This window comes from Aythya fuligula, chromosome 10 (genome assembly GCF_009819795.1).
Source record: "Aythya fuligula isolate bAytFul2 chromosome 10, bAytFul2.pri, whole genome shotgun sequence".
NCBI classification, from domain to species: Eukaryota; Metazoa; Chordata; class Aves; order Anseriformes; family Anatidae; genus Aythya; species Aythya fuligula.
The window spans coordinates 20,466,432-20,482,780 of record NC_045568.1 but is presented as its reverse complement, the minus strand read 5'-3'; the positions used below and the strand labels follow the sequence as shown (position 1 = coordinate 20,482,780).

The window sequence follows — 16,349 nt, the reverse complement described above, 5'->3', positions numbered from 1 at the left end:
AAAATCTGCAGAGGTGGACAGTGGGAACCTCCTACCGCATCCCACGGCGCCTCAAGGGACTCGGCCTCTGAGGTCCTGGCAGCAGAGGCCAGCGTAAAGAACCTCTGGGTGTCATTACAGAGCCTAGTCATAGGGTTTGATTTTTTTTTTTTCACTTTAAAGGCCATGAATTGTGAATAAATGTTTCTGTAGTTTCAGTGGACAATCAGCTTTTGGGGAACCCCTACAAGGCAGCAGTCCAATTGCCCCCCGAGGTGGCTCTGCTGGAGCTCTGTCACCAGGTGCCCCGAGGTGCCGGCCCTCAGCCCAGAGCCAAAGCCCTACACAAGCAAGAACCCCAAAATCTGTGGGGTTACAAGCGCCGTACCCTGGGAGCTTCATCTGCTCCCACTCTCTACTGCCACAGCCACATGGTTGCACATCCCAGGGGAGCCAGGACGGAGAGAAAAGCCAAAAAGCCTTGGAAGCCAAACGGAGCAAGAAGAGAAAAAGTAAAACATGATGGGAATAGGCAAAATTTTGTCATAAAAAATGAATTTCCAGAAGTGTTATGTTTGTTGGTGGAGGGTGGGAAGAAGACAGCAGCCCTCCTCTGCTGACCAGGACCACCACCAGCCCAGGACACAGGACCAGCCCCAGGCCCTGCCCCACAGCTGCTGCTGGGGGGGCTTTGCTTCGCTTCAGGCACCCGGCTGCAGCTGGAGCTCGGGGGAAAAAGCTTTTTGCATCTCACCACATCTCCTGGGAAATGACAACCACACGTGCAAACAGCAGGTTGTACACAGCTGGTTGTCGCACGGATCACTGCACAGACTGAGGTCTGCACTTCTCGCTGAAGCGCCTGCTATTTTTGCCTTTTTAAGGCAAAGACGAAGCCGGGCTGCACGTCCGTGTCCCACACGGGGCACAGAGCCTGCTGCAGGCTCTCCTGCCTCCCCCGTGAGGGCAGAGCCTCCTCCCTCTCACCTGAACTGTGGGAAACACCAGGAAGCCTGACAGAGCTGTGTGTGTGTGTGTTTATCCCCGGATGGCACGAAGGGAAGAAGTGAGTCAGATGCATGTCTCTACTGTTCGTGAAATGAAATCCTCCTCCCTGTATTGCACAACCCCTGATAGCAGTTGCATCGGTCACGTTCCCTGTGCATGCACCTTGCTGGAAGCCAGCGGCTGCCGAGGAGGAGGCAACGTTTGCTGGGCTGCGTATGGAAATGATGTGTGATGAAGCAGTCACAAAATCACCAGCAGATCTCTGGCTCGGAGACTGCAGGTCAGGATTCCCCTGCTCCGTGGATGTGCTGGGCTGGTGCTTTGTGATGACCTGTGGCAGGGAGGCGCGCCCTTTCCAGGCCGTTGTGCTCGCTTACCAGATTAAAGGTGATTAATGGTACCAGGTGGCTCCTGCTACATCTTCATCAAACAGACAGGCAGCAGCGCTCCTGCACACACCGTGGAACCGGAGCCTTTTTTTTTTTTCTCCCCTCAGCCGCAGGATGCCATGCCCAAAATATCAGCAGTCCAAGGCTGAAGTGTCAGAAACCGGAGAGCGTTCCCGTGAGGCCGCAGGGGCAGGAGGAGGAGGAGGAGGGATGACTTGGCTCTGTGATTTCCAGACCCACCTCACCTCTGCCCCCAGAGCTGGGCACGGACGAGCGAGATCCTTGCCCACAGGGCCCCTTCGGAGCAGCTTCCAGGGCACCCGGGCAAGCGTGAGAGCAAGCAGAACCACCCCCCTTGGGAGGGGGACAAACCACAGCAGCCTGTGACCACGTAGTATTTTGCATCATTTATTTAAATACCTATATTTATGCATTTACAAATTTTCATAGCTCTGTTTGTAGCTTTTTTTCTTTCTTTTTTCTCTTTTTTTGTTGACAGTATTGCAGAGAAGTTAGCTTTTGTAAAATGAGGTCCATGTATAAAACTATGCAACAGATCGAAGAAAAAAAAAAAAAGAAGTTCCTCTCATACTTTCTAGAATCAAAAACCAAAGAAAGTGACCAAATGGAGGGGGAGAGGGAAAGAAAGGGGTGGGACAAAACAACCTCACAACAAGTGGCTCTCTCACAAGTATTACATATGTCAGTGCTCAGCTACAGTCCTAACGGGATAGTTCACGGTTCCGGTGGTGCAATGCCTGTTTGCTGAAGCTTTAGCAGGCACAGAGGTCTCTAACGAAAAAAAAAAACAAAAAAAACAAAAGGAAAGGATCCTACACTGAGGAATGCAAAGCCTGGACAGCCTCGTTATAGGTCTCAGGTGTCATGGCACAAAATGCCTGTAAGAGACTGCACCGACTCACCAGTAGTGCATACTCATCCTACACTTCATTTTGCATAAAAAGTTCCCTTTAAGAAATCTTAGCATTTAAAAAAAATTGGTATCTGAGCTCTTCTAGCCTCAGTACTCTGAAGAAATCACTTGAAAAAATACCTCCTGTTTTCCTCCTCTGGAAGCTTCAAAGTAAGGTTTTGGTTTAATTGATATCAATTTAACAGCTCGTGGGTTCCCAGCGTTCTCTCTGGGAGGAAGAGGCAACAGATATGGCATTGCAAGATATTTACACACATGGTACAAAAATGTCCAAGGGTATGAAAAATCACCAGTAACACAATTTTGCAGCAGCCTCATTTACACCTGTAATTTTATACCATTTATTACATTGTACTAACACACCAGATTCAAAGATGTGCACTCCCTTTAGGACATTCAGGAGTTACAAATATATTGTGATTGCATAATTCATATTGCACAATTGTATAAAAACATAAATACTAGCTATTCTATCTTTTTTAAATACAAAATACATGTCACATAGTCAAATATTCTTTTCAAGTGCAATTCAGGTGCTCTCTTTAGTCCTTCCAATAAAAAGGCAATTTTGATAGTTTTGGCACAAGTTTAGCCTCCTTCGTGTGCCAACAGTTCTAATTACAATACGTATGCCCAAAACTTTATATAGTAGCAGTCATATACATACAGTATAAAAACAGGGTATTTACAAAATGAACTAAACATACACAGAAGCAGCCTCAGTGGTTGGATCTGAACTCGTTTAGCATTATTCATGTCGCTGCGAGAGGGAGAAGTGACCCTTCTGACTTACGCTGGTTGCTGTGGGTTCACATTCATGGGAGGAGGGTGTCCTAGGAGACCGATGCGCTGTTTCTGCTTCCTCTGTTCGGTCATCTGGAAAATCAAAAAGTTTGCTCATTAGGCCTAGGCGCTTCCTGTGCGTCAGCACGCAGAGCGCCCCAGCGCCGCGCTGTGTGGGCAGGTTGAGGCCAAAATCCACTTTCTGCAAATAACGCCCCGCCAGTGGGTGAAAAAGGCGACTCTGAACCTGCCCAGGAGCTGATGGGGAGATCTCTGACTCGCTGCTGTCACCGCCTCGCAGCTCGCAGTGTCACACATGTCCCAAACCCTGCGTTTTACACACCCGAACACACGTCCCAGACCCTGCGTTTCAGAGGCAGCGAGTGCTCAGGTGTGAGCCTGTCATGGGAAAAGGACTCGGCCACAACAGGCAGCTCCAGCAGCCTCCAAAAGCTCCTCGGCTGTGCAGCACCACGCACACTGTTAGGCTCGGCACCTGGACGGGCTGGGTGCCTGTAATTACACTCAGTTATTCACTAGGGAAAGGACTGAAATCCGACATTCATCCTGAAACCATAATTAAACTCGATTACAGCCTGGTGCCTTGCTCAACGCCTGACCAAAGGGGAGGCAGAACTGTTATTTTCTGTTACTTTTTAAGAAAAATTACGGCACTCTCACAAGGCTAGGTCACACCTCGCGTTCTCTGTCACACACTTTTGGAAGTCGACTTTCACAACAAGCTCCCGAGGCTTCGCAGGAGTAGGCGAGTGGAGGAGAGGGGTCTGCAGGCGCGCTGCTCTCCTGCCGGGCCAGCTGGGACTGCTCCTCCAACATAACCCACAAGTTGGCAGCGCAAGGAGGCAACGAGGCCTTCGTTTTAGAGGTGCCTGTTTACATTAATTAGCCTCACAGAGCAAACCAAGAGCCATGATTTCACACGGAGTGATTCAGAGGACACGCGAAGTGCAAACAGGAAAGGACGGGGAGCGAGCAATGCAGCGGGCCTGCATGGGGCAGCTTTCGTGTTCCGTGAAATCCCAAAGACACAGGTGTGCTTAGAAGGAGCCAGCCCTGCCTTTTGGGAAAGGGAACACGAACACAATGCCAATGCAGAACATCATTAATCCTGCAAAATGCTCTTGTCCAGGAGGCACGGGGCTGCACGATGGGGCAGTTTCCATCCCTACCCCATCTATCTGCAGAGCGAGCCAGCTGTGAAAGCTCAGCAGCCACAGCGACCTGTGCCCGGGCTGGGAAAACACCAGGAGCCGTGCACGCTCTGCAGGGGAGGTGCTGGGGAGCTGCCGGGGAGGCCACGAGCAGGCGGGCAGTGCCCAAAGGATGAAACGACACCACCAAACCACGGGGTGTGTGGTTCAGCTGAGTGCAGCCGGACTCGCAGATAAGGGCGTGTGATTACGTAGGTGAGCTCTGCCTGGTTCCAAAGGTTCCCTGTGAGTTGGAATCGGCTCTGGCAACGCGAGCACCGCATGCACCAGCTGCACGGCCAGGACAGCGACCGCACACGCACGGCGTGCCACGCTGCCTGCAGTGCTCGCCTCCCCTGCGGCGTGCCCAGCACCTGCGTGGGCAGGGTGCGGGACGGGAGCAAGGCCTGGAGCCGGCTCCAAAAACACCTCCTGAGGTGCCTCACGTACTGAGATAGGAAGAGGGCACTGGAAAGGACTTCTGGATGACTGCAGCTGAGCCCTGCTGCTGCGGACAGCTGTGTTGTGAGCTGTTTGCACAGAATGAACACGCTGGAGGTTTTAGCGGCTCTCGATGCGTTGTTCCCGTTGTTGAGAGCAGGCACCCTGCACTGCGGCTGGAAACACTGCCTGCAGAACCCTAACGGGCTGGAACAGCAAGTGAATGAGAGGTTTGCCCTTTATTTCATTGCAAAAAAATAAATACAAATAGAATTTCCCCGAGCTAGTTCCTTTTCCTGGAGACAGGTCCTGCCCGGGAGGAGGGATGCACCAGGTTTGTCCCATAATTGGAGCATCCTGCAACCAAAGAGGGCTCTCTCACTAACGGTACTTAGGGGAATTCCTAAAAGCCATCACAACTTTAATGAAGCTGGTTTCCTCTTTTGCTTTTACAGTCAAATAGCTCTTTAAAAGCTAAATCCTTCATTCTTATTTTCACAAAGAACAAGAAGGGTTTTTTTAGTGCTTGGGCAGCCAAGAGCTGCAAGCTTTAGAAAGAAATGCGTTCAGATCCAAAGCTGGCTTCAGTCGATGGAAAGACTCCTGTTGACTGCAGACCACTTTGAGTCAGACCCTTCAACAGGAAGACATAAGACACATGTTTCAAGATAATTGTTTCCAGGCAAAAGAGCAAAAACACAACCCGGCAAGCATTAGAGCCCAGACAAAAGAGCAACTGCCTCTATCCTCTGCCCTCAAAACCAACTGGAGCATGGGGGTCCGTGGCACGGCGTCTGAAAACTAATTACGGCCAAGAGCAGCAAGATTTCCTGCTCTCAGTGTGACACTAATCCCTCCCTGTGCTCCGCGGGGCGCTGGGGAAGGCCCCGCTCATCAGAAAAGCAGAGCGTGGTCGGAAGCCAGAGCGCCGGGGCTCGGCGGTGCCGTCCTCACAGGCTGTCCCCACGAGGACGACCTGGCTGGGCTGGGAACAGGTCCCAGCAGGGCAGGGATGGGAAGCAGGCATCAGAGAGCCCTGCCGACCGTTGGACAGTAGGAAGATCAGCTCTCAAAAGGTAACAAACCAAATTTTTTGGCCATTTCTGCCCGCACTGACTGCCCTGGGATACTGCTGTGTGCAGTTCCACAACCCACTGCATCCAGTGCCGCTCTCCCTCCATCCCCTCAGCTACCTGAACCATCTGCCTTCGGTTATTGAGCCACGAAGACAAGCAGCTAGGCACTGTACTGCCACAAACAGTCCTTTTGCTCCCAGTTAGGCCGCAAGCCATTCAGACAACACGAAGGAAACCACTGCTGCCTGCTGGGCTTCTGCAGGGCCGTCGCTGGGTTTGGGCACGGAGCAACCCCAACAATGCCCTCACTCCTCAGCAAAACCCCCAGGACAGCGCTGTCTGTGCCATGAAAAGCTACCACTGGCTATTTGTTCTGACCCTAATAAAACAGTTAAAAAAGGAGCCGTGGTCTGTTAGGAATCTGTAATTAATCCTAGAGTTGTTGTTTGTGCAGAAGATGGGAGTGGGGAGCTAAGAAATGAGTAGCTGGGGGTACTCACTGAACTCCCCTTCAGAGGGACATTTTTGGTGAGTGCAAAGCCAACACAAGGGCACACCCAGGGCAGGGAGAAGCGGTCACCACGTCCCTTTGGGGACAGAGGAGGTCTCCTCTCCTTTCTTAAAATTTGTATGTACTGTACAGATAAGCGTAACCTCCGGTACGTCTCTGTAGAGCAATACGACAGTGACCACAGCAACCCAGCTGAAACCTTTCTCCACCCAGATCTCTTGTTTTTGGAGGGTTTTACCCTGTACTAGCTGTCAGTGAAACGTCAGGTACAAGGAGTTACAAACTGCGGTGCAGCTAATTCACAGATGTTGCCTCTGATCAGCTATTACTTCAGCTTCGCATTATCTTAACTAATCCTTTGCGAACCTCTCCCAGAAAGAACAATGTTTACACAAGAAGTACAGCTTCAAAACACTTAAAGCCATTGATCTCAGTTACTTACAGGAAGGAGCTGGACAAAACCAAAAGTTAACACATCTCCTCCAACTCTCAGAGCACCAAGAACTGCTGCACTGAAAAACTACCAGAGGGCTATCCAGGGTTCTCGTGTCAAGCAGGAGCAACGCACGCGATGCAGAGTACTTCTGTGGGTACGCCTGGGCTGTAGATTTGAGCCTAACAGCAGCAGGTTCTTATCTGCACGAGCAGCGTGGCTGTAGCACGAAGGAGACCACTGCAAGCTAACCACTCAAGAATTTCTCCAGTTTCTCAGTGGGTTTTGAGGTCCGTACAGCAGCACCACGCTTTTCTCAGTATCCTCTGACTTACAGGATCATGCTACAGTCTTGGGTTAGAAGGTGTATGAACGACAAAATTATAAACAAAAAAAATACAGGCGACCTGCACTGGTGAAAGCTGACTACAATTAATGTCAGCTTTGATTTTTAAATGCAAGTTCTTCCTTTCAGGAGGGGGCCACTTCAGGCTACGCTGCTTCTCTTAGCACTGCCAGGCAGGTGTGCTGTGGTATTGGCCTTGGGAGGGTGGTTTTTTTTGTTTACTGCTTTCCTAAACACTTCAGAGAAGTGCTGCACGGGGCTCACAGAGTGTTTGGAGCTGCGAAAGGCCGCTGATAAGAGAGGTGTGCAGGAGCTCTGAGCTGCCCACATGTGTGTGTGTGCCTGCACGCCTGCTGTCGGGTCTCCCTTACCTGGTCTTTGAGCTCTGAGAGCTGGCCAGAGAGGTTGGTCACCAGCTTCATGGTGGACTCCAGCTTCTCCTGCAGGTTCCTCAGCTCATTCTGCTCTCCTTCCGAGTCGCTGCTGACCAGAGACATGGCACGCATGCGGGGGAACCAGTCCAGGTTTCTCTCCTGAGGATCAGACACAGGTTTTGTCATTAGTGCTCGCCCTGGGAACACCTGCACCTGAGCAGCGGGGAGCACCACGCTGGGGCACTGCTCAGGGACACGAGCCCTGCAGCGCTTCCATCCTACTGGAAAGTTTGCCAAATTGCCCACTAGAGGCCATGAGGCACCTCAGGTGTACCTACTGAAAGCTCAGGCTCTTCTCGTTGGCTTTTCCCTTCCAGCAGCTCATCGCCCCCAACCATTTCTTTCCCAGCTACACTTCAGTGAGACAAGAACATCAGACAAAGAAACCCACCACACTCCATGTCAGCACACGCGCTTCCCAGCGCTAGGAGATCGCTGCCACCTTACAGCTTTCTAACTCACATTTGTTGAAGTTTTGTGCTGATGCAGTTGTTTTTTTCTTCTTGGGTCAAGCAAAGCTTGGCTCTGCTTTCTATTGAAAGGAACCGCGTTCTACCTCAAAACGCTGCTATAGTTGAAATACCTTTTTAATGAAAGGAAAAAAATCCGCACCATGACCAGATGTTTCGATTTAAAACGTGGGGACAGATTAAATTGCAATGTATTGCTCATAACCAAGTTTTCACTCAGAGATAAAGTCTCTGATGCTCCACGTTCAAGGTATGGTCAGGAACTCAGCGGACAGCTGCTTGGTTTTATTAATATGTACACAGAGGTTCACACATACCCTCACTTACACGCCGGTGACGTTAAAAATAAAAGCAGGAACGGAATAGAAAGCCACAAAAGAGGCGGAGGGGTGCGTACCGCATCTCGACACCTAAAGTTTAGCGCTGGTTTCCTATCTAGTCTGGTTCCCCTCCCACACTGGAGATGCTCTCTAAAATGGAAGTGAAGGTAACACAGGACGAGAGGAGGATGTGTGCTCTCACAGGTGACATTTAGCAGCTGTTCCTGTTTCGGGCAGGCCAGATGAGCTGCTAACAGCCTGCTGGCCGAGCAGCATCCCAAGGGCCGCTCAGCACCACCGATTCACAGCCACCAAAGTTCCCCCTGCTTCCGCAGGCCAGGCTGGGCACTTTCTCAAAACTACAGCTAATTTTTATGGCGCTGCGAACTCGCCTTGGAGTTTTGCCATCGCCTGCCTAAACCTCTAACTCAAACCCACTCCCCCATCCCTCTGCCCCCCCGGCGTGCTCAGTCTTTTCCAGGAGCACGCACGGTGCTGAAGCGAGGGCTGCGCACCTCTACGGAGAGGCACAGTCACGGCCTTTCTGCAGTTCAGATCTCTTGCCAAGAATCATCATCTTAAATTAGTTGCTTCTGATCTGCTCGGAGTTTACTACTGCAGAGATTAAAAGGCATAAATTAGGCCCTTTCCCATGCAGTGCAACACAGGATTCCCACATGATGCAGAACTGCCAGAAAGGCTTTTCTCCTGATCTCTGCTTGCAGGGCAGATGGTTTCTGCTAATAAAAGAAAATATATATATACAAAAAACATGCCTTTATCGAGACAAGTGCCAAAATATTTTGGACTTTAGGGAAAGACAGTCCCACAGCTAAGATTTAAGAGCAGTAACGGGCAGCAGTTCACTGCGTGCTTCCAGCAGGAGTAAAACACTGGGTTAGGGGCGAGCAGGCAGCCCCGTCGCTTCTGCTCACCTCTGCCACATCGCATCGCCCCCGAACGGGGCAGGGGGAGCGACTAAGACACTGCTGCTCCCCTCCTGGCTGTCCTCAGGGCTAAATGTTTTCAAGGACCGAGCAAATTGGACTAAAAATACGGGCCAGCACTTTTTCCCTACCCGTGACATTTTGTTAATGAACACCCCAACCCTTTTCTACTTTGTGACACGGGCAGAGGCTGGAGCTGCTGCTGGCGTTTGGTGCTCGCTGGCTTCCTGAGAGCCCCGGCTCTGGAAGTCACTCGAGTATGGGAAATCTCGGCTTTCACCCCAACAACAAAATATCTTCTCCAGTTCTCATGGCTATGGTGAAGGATTAAAAATACAAGTGATCCACGTGAACTCCACGAGCTGAGAAAGGAGAAGGCTGATGAAAAGGCGACAAGACTGATGGCTTCCCTATCGGCCTCCTGAGGTGGCAGGGCAGGAATGGCACCCGGGATGGGGCACACCGCCCCGTGTCTGCTCTGCCTGCCCAGGAATGAGCCTGGACACCTGGGAATTTCCTGCACAGGCAGGGATAGGGTGAGGGGAATGCCTGTGAGGCCCTGCCAGCCGTTCCTCTGGCCTGGGTGACCTCCAGCCTGTTCTTCATCCGCCCCCCGCGCTGCAGAAAGAAGCCCAGGAGCCTGGGTGCACCTTGCAGAGGTGCTGGATTCTGCCCCTGGCTGCTGGGGGGGCTTTTCAATAATTAATAACGATGCCTTCGGCGGGGATGGTGGGAACGGAACCAAGCAGGAATGTGAAAAGGTCGCTTGCTGGGGGGCCTGCGGGGCCGGTGTGCGCAGCCAGCCCAGCTCCCCGGCCCCGCGCCTCCCGGCAGCGCTTGGTCTGCAGAGAAATGCTATTCAAGGTTGAATAAAAGATTTATATCTTGATGATCTAGTTTCTGCTGAACTTTAACTGAACACCAGGGTGCCTTTAAAGATACAGCCTGACATCCTTCACTCGAGGTTTGGTAGGTTTTGTTGCGTGTTTTTTTTTTGTTTGTTTTTTTTTTTTTAAAGGCACCAGGCGAGCCGTAAAGCCCGGGTCTCCGTCCCGGTCCCCTGCCTGTCCACCGGGCTGCCGCACGCCCTCGGCGGCTGCTGGCACCTCGCATACCAGCGCAGTTATGCACTGTCTGCTGTGGTCCTCCTGCACGCCGAGGCACCGCGATCCTGGTGTGCAGTCAGCTCCCTCTTCCCGTCACAGTCGCAGCTTCCTCTGTTTGAGCAGACGAACTGCCTACAGCCACTGACGGAAGCTGGCTAACCACAAGTGCTGGGTTTCGGGTTAGCTCTTTTCTAGGTAAAGTTGGAAAAGTCCCTCTTGTAGAGCAAATATCATTAAATCTCAGACATGGGGGCGATGCTGACCAGTCTCTTAAAACGTCCACGATTGGAAATTTGAAAAAGAGGAAGCTGCGTTGCATGATGCAGATGCAATTCATTCTGAGAAGTGCCCGCTCTTCCCTGCTTCTGCCGCAGAGTTTATTCTAAGAAAGGTTCCCGAGGCGACCTCAGCACGAAACGTGCCAGGAGCTGCATTAGCTGCGCTCCCCGGGCACGGGGCGGCCGCTAACGGCGCAGCCGGGCTCAGCCTCGCTGCCGGCCCCGAGGAAGTCACCGCTCCTATTCTGGGCCTCCCTTCTGTCAGCTACTGCCCTGCCTAATATTTATGGGGTGCTGAAAGGCTGGTGCGGTGCTCGTCAAAAAATAAATCCCGAGAGCCGGCACAGCAAGGCCACTGCTTAGTCAGGGGAGGTGATGGCAGCAGATTTCAATTTGTCACGTGTCATTAAAAATCCCACACCTGAGGAACGGCTCTGGGAAGTGCTTTGAAACTGAAAAGCTCTGTGCCATTTGTTGTTTCGTTTGTGGCAAGATGCAAGTCCTCTTGGTTCTTTCTTGTGCTTCTGGGAAAAAGCCCCGCATCTCTCTCTCTTCTGCCAAGGGCTTACCGTCACCTCTTCCACCCAAATCAGCTTTCCCCTCTTCATGAAGAACTCGATGGTGCCCCCACTCCACACTAAGAATAGTTTCAAGCCCCACCCATGTCTTTAAATTGGAGGCTAATGATATTTAAAAAAAAAATAAAAATCAATCTCCTTTTTCACTGTTGCCATAGATTAAGAACAGAAGCGGCTTCTGCACTGGTGCAGAGCCCGGCAGCAGCAGGGAACATGGAGGGCAGGCAGCTTCCAAAGGTGGAAGAAGATCGCCTCTGCGTAGGCAGCGATCCCCCCATCCATCCCAGCAACAGTTCTGCTGAAGTGACTCACTGGAGCCGGACGTTTGTTTGCCAGCAGCGGGGTTACCTCACCAAAGGCCACCAGCTCAACGTGACTGAGGCGGGCGGCCCTGGTGGGAGCTCCCGGAGGAGACCTCCTCGCTCCTTCCCAGCGGACGGTGCCACCTCTTCGCGGCAACCTACTTCTGGTTGTTTGGATCTAGATTTTAACTGAAGTAGGACGTATTACATCACGAGCCATTGGGCAGGACAAAACAATTAAAACATGCAAAGCCTGAGCAAACAGCTGCCGGCGGCTGCAGCGACCCACCTACTCTTGCTCAACATGTCCAGTAAGGGCCCGGGTGGCCTCCAGAGCACCCACGGCACGGGGTCAGGGCCTCGGGGGCACTTGTGGGCTGGAGGAAGCGGTGGCGATGACTCAGGCTTCGGCCATCCCCTCGCCGCGTGCGGCTCAGGCTGCAGACAGAACAGTTTATTTTGCCCCCAGCGCTCCCCTCTCCCTCCCTCCTGGGCCGGGCTCCAGCAGCAAGGACGGAGCAGACGTGTACCCTGCGAGCTTAGGGACCTGTCCTTCTTTTTATGCAAACAGGGAACCGTGCTGCAGCCTGCGCTGCTTCTGTCGCCCACCCAGACCCTTTTTCTGGTGTGTGGAGGCTTGCTGGGCACAAGCCCGAGCTGATGCTTGCAGTAAAGACACCAGCAGGGTCTTGCACCAGCAGCCTGCTGGGAGGCACGAGGCCTCGGCACCATGGGGTGACGTGAGGAGGATGCTGGGGGCGAGAGGAAGGAAAGAAAAAAAATCCCAAATGCAAAAGGAAGCTTTGCTGGGCGCTGTTGTACAGCAGAGAGCTGCTGGAGCACGGCGAGGCTCACACCTCTCCCTGCTCTGTGCCAAGCAGGTGAGGAGTGAAGGAGAACAAGTGCTCCCCTGACTGCAGCCGCTGCAGGGATGTTACATATTTAATCAGAGCACTCCCAAGGCCAGGCTCCTTCCTTCCAGGTGCCACCCACCCCGCCTTTGTTCTCGCAGGCTCCCTGCAGGGCAGGGCCCTGCCCGGGTCACTGCTCGGGGAAGACCGAGGCCCGGGCAGGCAGCGCAGGGGTGTTGTGTGGTGAAGGCCGCAGGCACGCCCGGCAGGGACCGGCACCGCGCGGGGAAGGTCGTCCTGACAGAGCCCTTCTCCTCACGCTGCCTCTTTGCACCTTGCCTCATGGCGAGGGTGCGACGAGGAGCTGGGCGAGCGAGGCCCAGCGCTCCGGCCCGTGCCGGTGACGCAGAGTTTCCAGCAGCCAAGGGCCTCCTGCCAAGCACACCTCTTGGCTCCTCTCTGCCCCTGCTATTATTTTTTATTTAACCCTGCAATTATATTAGCTAACCCGGTACGGTATCTCAAGATGCAGCTTGTTTGGCAGATACCACACCAAATTAAGCACAATCAGCTGCGGCGCTGACCTCCCGGGGCTGCGGTCAGTGCCCAGCTCTGGCGCCCTGGGTTCTCCGTCCGCAGCCCAACACCACATACAAGAGATCCATATGGGCTGCTCTCTTCCGTGCCTGCAGTCAGTCCACAATCCACAGGCATGACAAATCTCTTCTATTTGATTTTGCCCCAAAGTAAAGGATTCCCAGGCACAACCTACACGTGAATATAACCAAGTTCGAACGCTTTCTCAGACTAATTACAGCCACATGCCTTGCACCAGTGCTGGAACTGGTGAGCCCCTTTTGCAATGCCTTGGCCACTTGTTTTTGCTGCAGGGGCTTCAGTTCAAATCCAGTTCCAGCCACCTCCAGCTGAACCACATCCAGCCCAGGGCCTGGGGACAGCAACCTTTCAAAGCCAATACCAGGGAGAGCCGTGCACACCGTGAATCCCACGCTCCTGCCACGTTGCAGAACACGACGACAATCATGGCTTAACTCCTTAAAGGAGGCTTCAAGTTGAACTTACACTTCTGGAAGAATGCAATTCTAAAGGTTGAGACTAACAAAACCTTGCTGTTGCTTATTGGGAGGCAGCAGTTACAGGCTACACTGGAGACTCGATAAGAAAAAACACTTTCCAACCATGGTACAGCACGGAGCTCAAGACATAAAAAAAGCCAGTACTATGTTTAAATGCCCAGTTTTATACTAAGAGATTAATTCAGGCACAAAAGGAAATCCTTAGCCTTCATTTCCATTCCAAATTCCTTTAAGGATATCTGCACCATCACTTCTATTTATAAATGGTTCATTTTCAGATGACAACACAATCCCATTTAAAGTTCAGGACTCAGCGCTCTGGATCTGGACATGTGAGCTTGGGCAATCCCTAACACCTCTGCCTCAGTGTTGTAACAGAGGTTAATGACATGGATCCTTCTTGGCACAATGCTACATTAAAAGTTTGTGGAAATTGCAAGAGGTAGTTGGGAAGTTTTGTGCTATGAACTTTTCCAAACAGGTCTATTTTTAATATGCATATCTGCGTGCATAAAATCACTCAGCTCTTACCCACTCTGATCAAACACCGATGTGAAGGTGTATATGCAAATCCGTATTTAGTGTATGCAAGAGTCGTGTATGCAAATATTTGTCCATGCAAGTGGCAGTACGCTGCAGCTGCAGCACGACAGCCTGTGAACGCACAGAGAGCTGATTTGTGTTTGTGGTTCTCCATGTATCAAGCTTCAGAGAAGGATTTTTTTTTTCTTTTACATATTATAAATGCCTACAAACAGCTGTTTGTAGCAGAGCTTTGCCAGGACTCGGAAAACAGCTGTGCCAAAGGGGCTGATGCGGGTGAGGCTGCCGCAGGAACTGGGGGCAAACGCAGAAAACTGCAGAAGAAATTCTCAAGACCAAGAGGATGGGTAGATAAGACATTTAAATGAACTAATCTGTAGGGAGTTGCACCAAGTTCACATTAGTCATTTGGGTGTGGAAGTCAATGTCTGGCCAACACGATAAGTGGATCCCCCCACCTCCTACACACATGGTATTATTCAGACATCACCTGATCTTCCCTGGTGACTACAAAGCCATCCAGCAGCCGAACCATCCGCCTTTGTTCCTGGGAAACGCGGGATGCGCTGGGCTACCAGCTTTGCGGCACAATTAGCATACTTTCCAGATAAACACTTTTCAAAAGGCATCGATCCATCTTGAAGCCTCGCTATCTTAAGTGCACATCTGCAGTGATTTACCAGATGAATAGAAGTCAGGTCATCGGAAGGGCTTTATAAACACTGGGAATTAAAGACCAGCTCCATTCCCTCTATCCGAGGGTACTTTCTGCAATATCCAATAGGTATTACGAGACCATTCAAGATTGCATTTTGAGGGCAATCTGCTTCATACCACGCTTCTGCTTGCCATCTCCTGCAAACCATAAACTTATCAACCTTGGAAGTGCTGCTAAGAGCTGCAGGACAGCAGATGATTCACTGCAGCAGCGAGGGCGTGGATGCGAGCTTAGCTTCCCATCAAACAGCACCAGCCACCCCATCTCCCCCTCGCATTGCTCCAGCAATTCCCAGCTAAGGTTCCTAATCTCTCTCACAAGCTTTAGGCGGCACAGCGGGCACGTGTTCACCTTCCTGATGAAAGTGAGCATTATCCCTAGTTACAGGGGAGCGAGCTGGCGATGAATTCCAGGTCTGCTAATCAGAAAGGCCGACTTGTAGCTACACGAGCAATGCAGCATGGCTTCCCACGCTACAGCACACAAACAAACAGAGCTCCACAACCAACAGAAACTTCAATGAAAACAATCCCAGCATTACAAGCACAAACACGGGCCCACATCGGTCTCACGGGACAGAAGAGCGTTATGGAAGGTAGAGTTACAAATCAGTACTGAAACACCGTGCGTTCGATTCTGTCAGGTCACTGTGGTTTCTTTGGTATTTATTTTGAACATGCCCATGGTGTTCAGAATGCTCCTTAAATTTGGTTTCCCAGTTTAACTGTTGACTTCGTTCTGCACACTGCATTTTAACTTAGTTAGCTTCTATCCATGAAAAAATACAAAATTCACTAGAGAATTGAGGTTAATCATTAATTTTCCTGGCTACAACTTATTTTTACACCGGGTCAGATTTCTGCAGGCTGCAAGATGAATTCTGTGGGCAAGATTCAGCTCTGCCATATCCAGTTCAGTGGCCAGCCTCAAAACTGCCTCTCTATACACATTATTTTTAGACAAGAGAACATCAAAATTCAAGATCACTCTTAAGGCTTCTGAATATTCACTATTTGGCATAAGTGAAATTGTCCAGGATTCTTTGGAGACCACAGTGCTTAAAATATCTCTAAAGCACTGTACAAGCAGTGCTGGATGCACTCACCAGCTGATGGTGAATCCCATTTTAGTGCCCTAAATTCTGTTTTATTTAACATTCTCTGGAGTTGGAAAAATACAAATACTAAATGGCAGAAGTAATTTCTTTATTTTTTAAAATTGCCAAAAGACACAAATCCGAGAGGTTTCTAAGGATATTTGCTGGGAGTCAGAACAAAGGTGAAGTGTATTTGAGGTGATTTCTGTAATCACAGTGTGACTCGGAGCACATTATGCTTCCTACCCCCAGCTACTAAAAATGGGTATAGATTTCAGCTGAACAATGGTACTGCATAACAGTTCATGGAAAAAGACATGCCCCATCTATGTCAGTATCAAAGATGTTAGAGTGCCACCTTCAGTTTGAAAACGTGGGGAAAAGTCCCTTTTAAATGTAACCACGAACTAACTAGGTGTTCAAGGAGAATCTGGTAGCTGCAGACAGACATTAAGCAGCCCTAGGTTCCCATTCACACTCTGTACAAACAGAAAATAA

The 16,349-nt window shown here is 50.9% G+C and overlaps 1 protein-coding gene across 1 annotated transcript in view; it reads right to left on the bottom strand.

Annotated features, from left to right (window-relative positions):
* Nucleotides 1-1,858: 1,858 nt before the first annotated feature.
* The window catches only part of ITPR1 (inositol 1,4,5-trisphosphate receptor type 1), a 163,895-nt gene continuing 149,404 nt past the window's right edge, over nucleotides 1,859-16,349 (bottom strand). Inside the window, 2 exon segments of the mRNA XM_032193866.1 lie at nucleotides 1,859-3,186; nucleotides 7,483-7,644. Coding sequence (XP_032049757.1) covers nucleotides 3,100-3,186; nucleotides 7,483-7,644 — 249 coding nt within the window. The 3' untranslated portion in view covers nucleotides 1,859-3,099.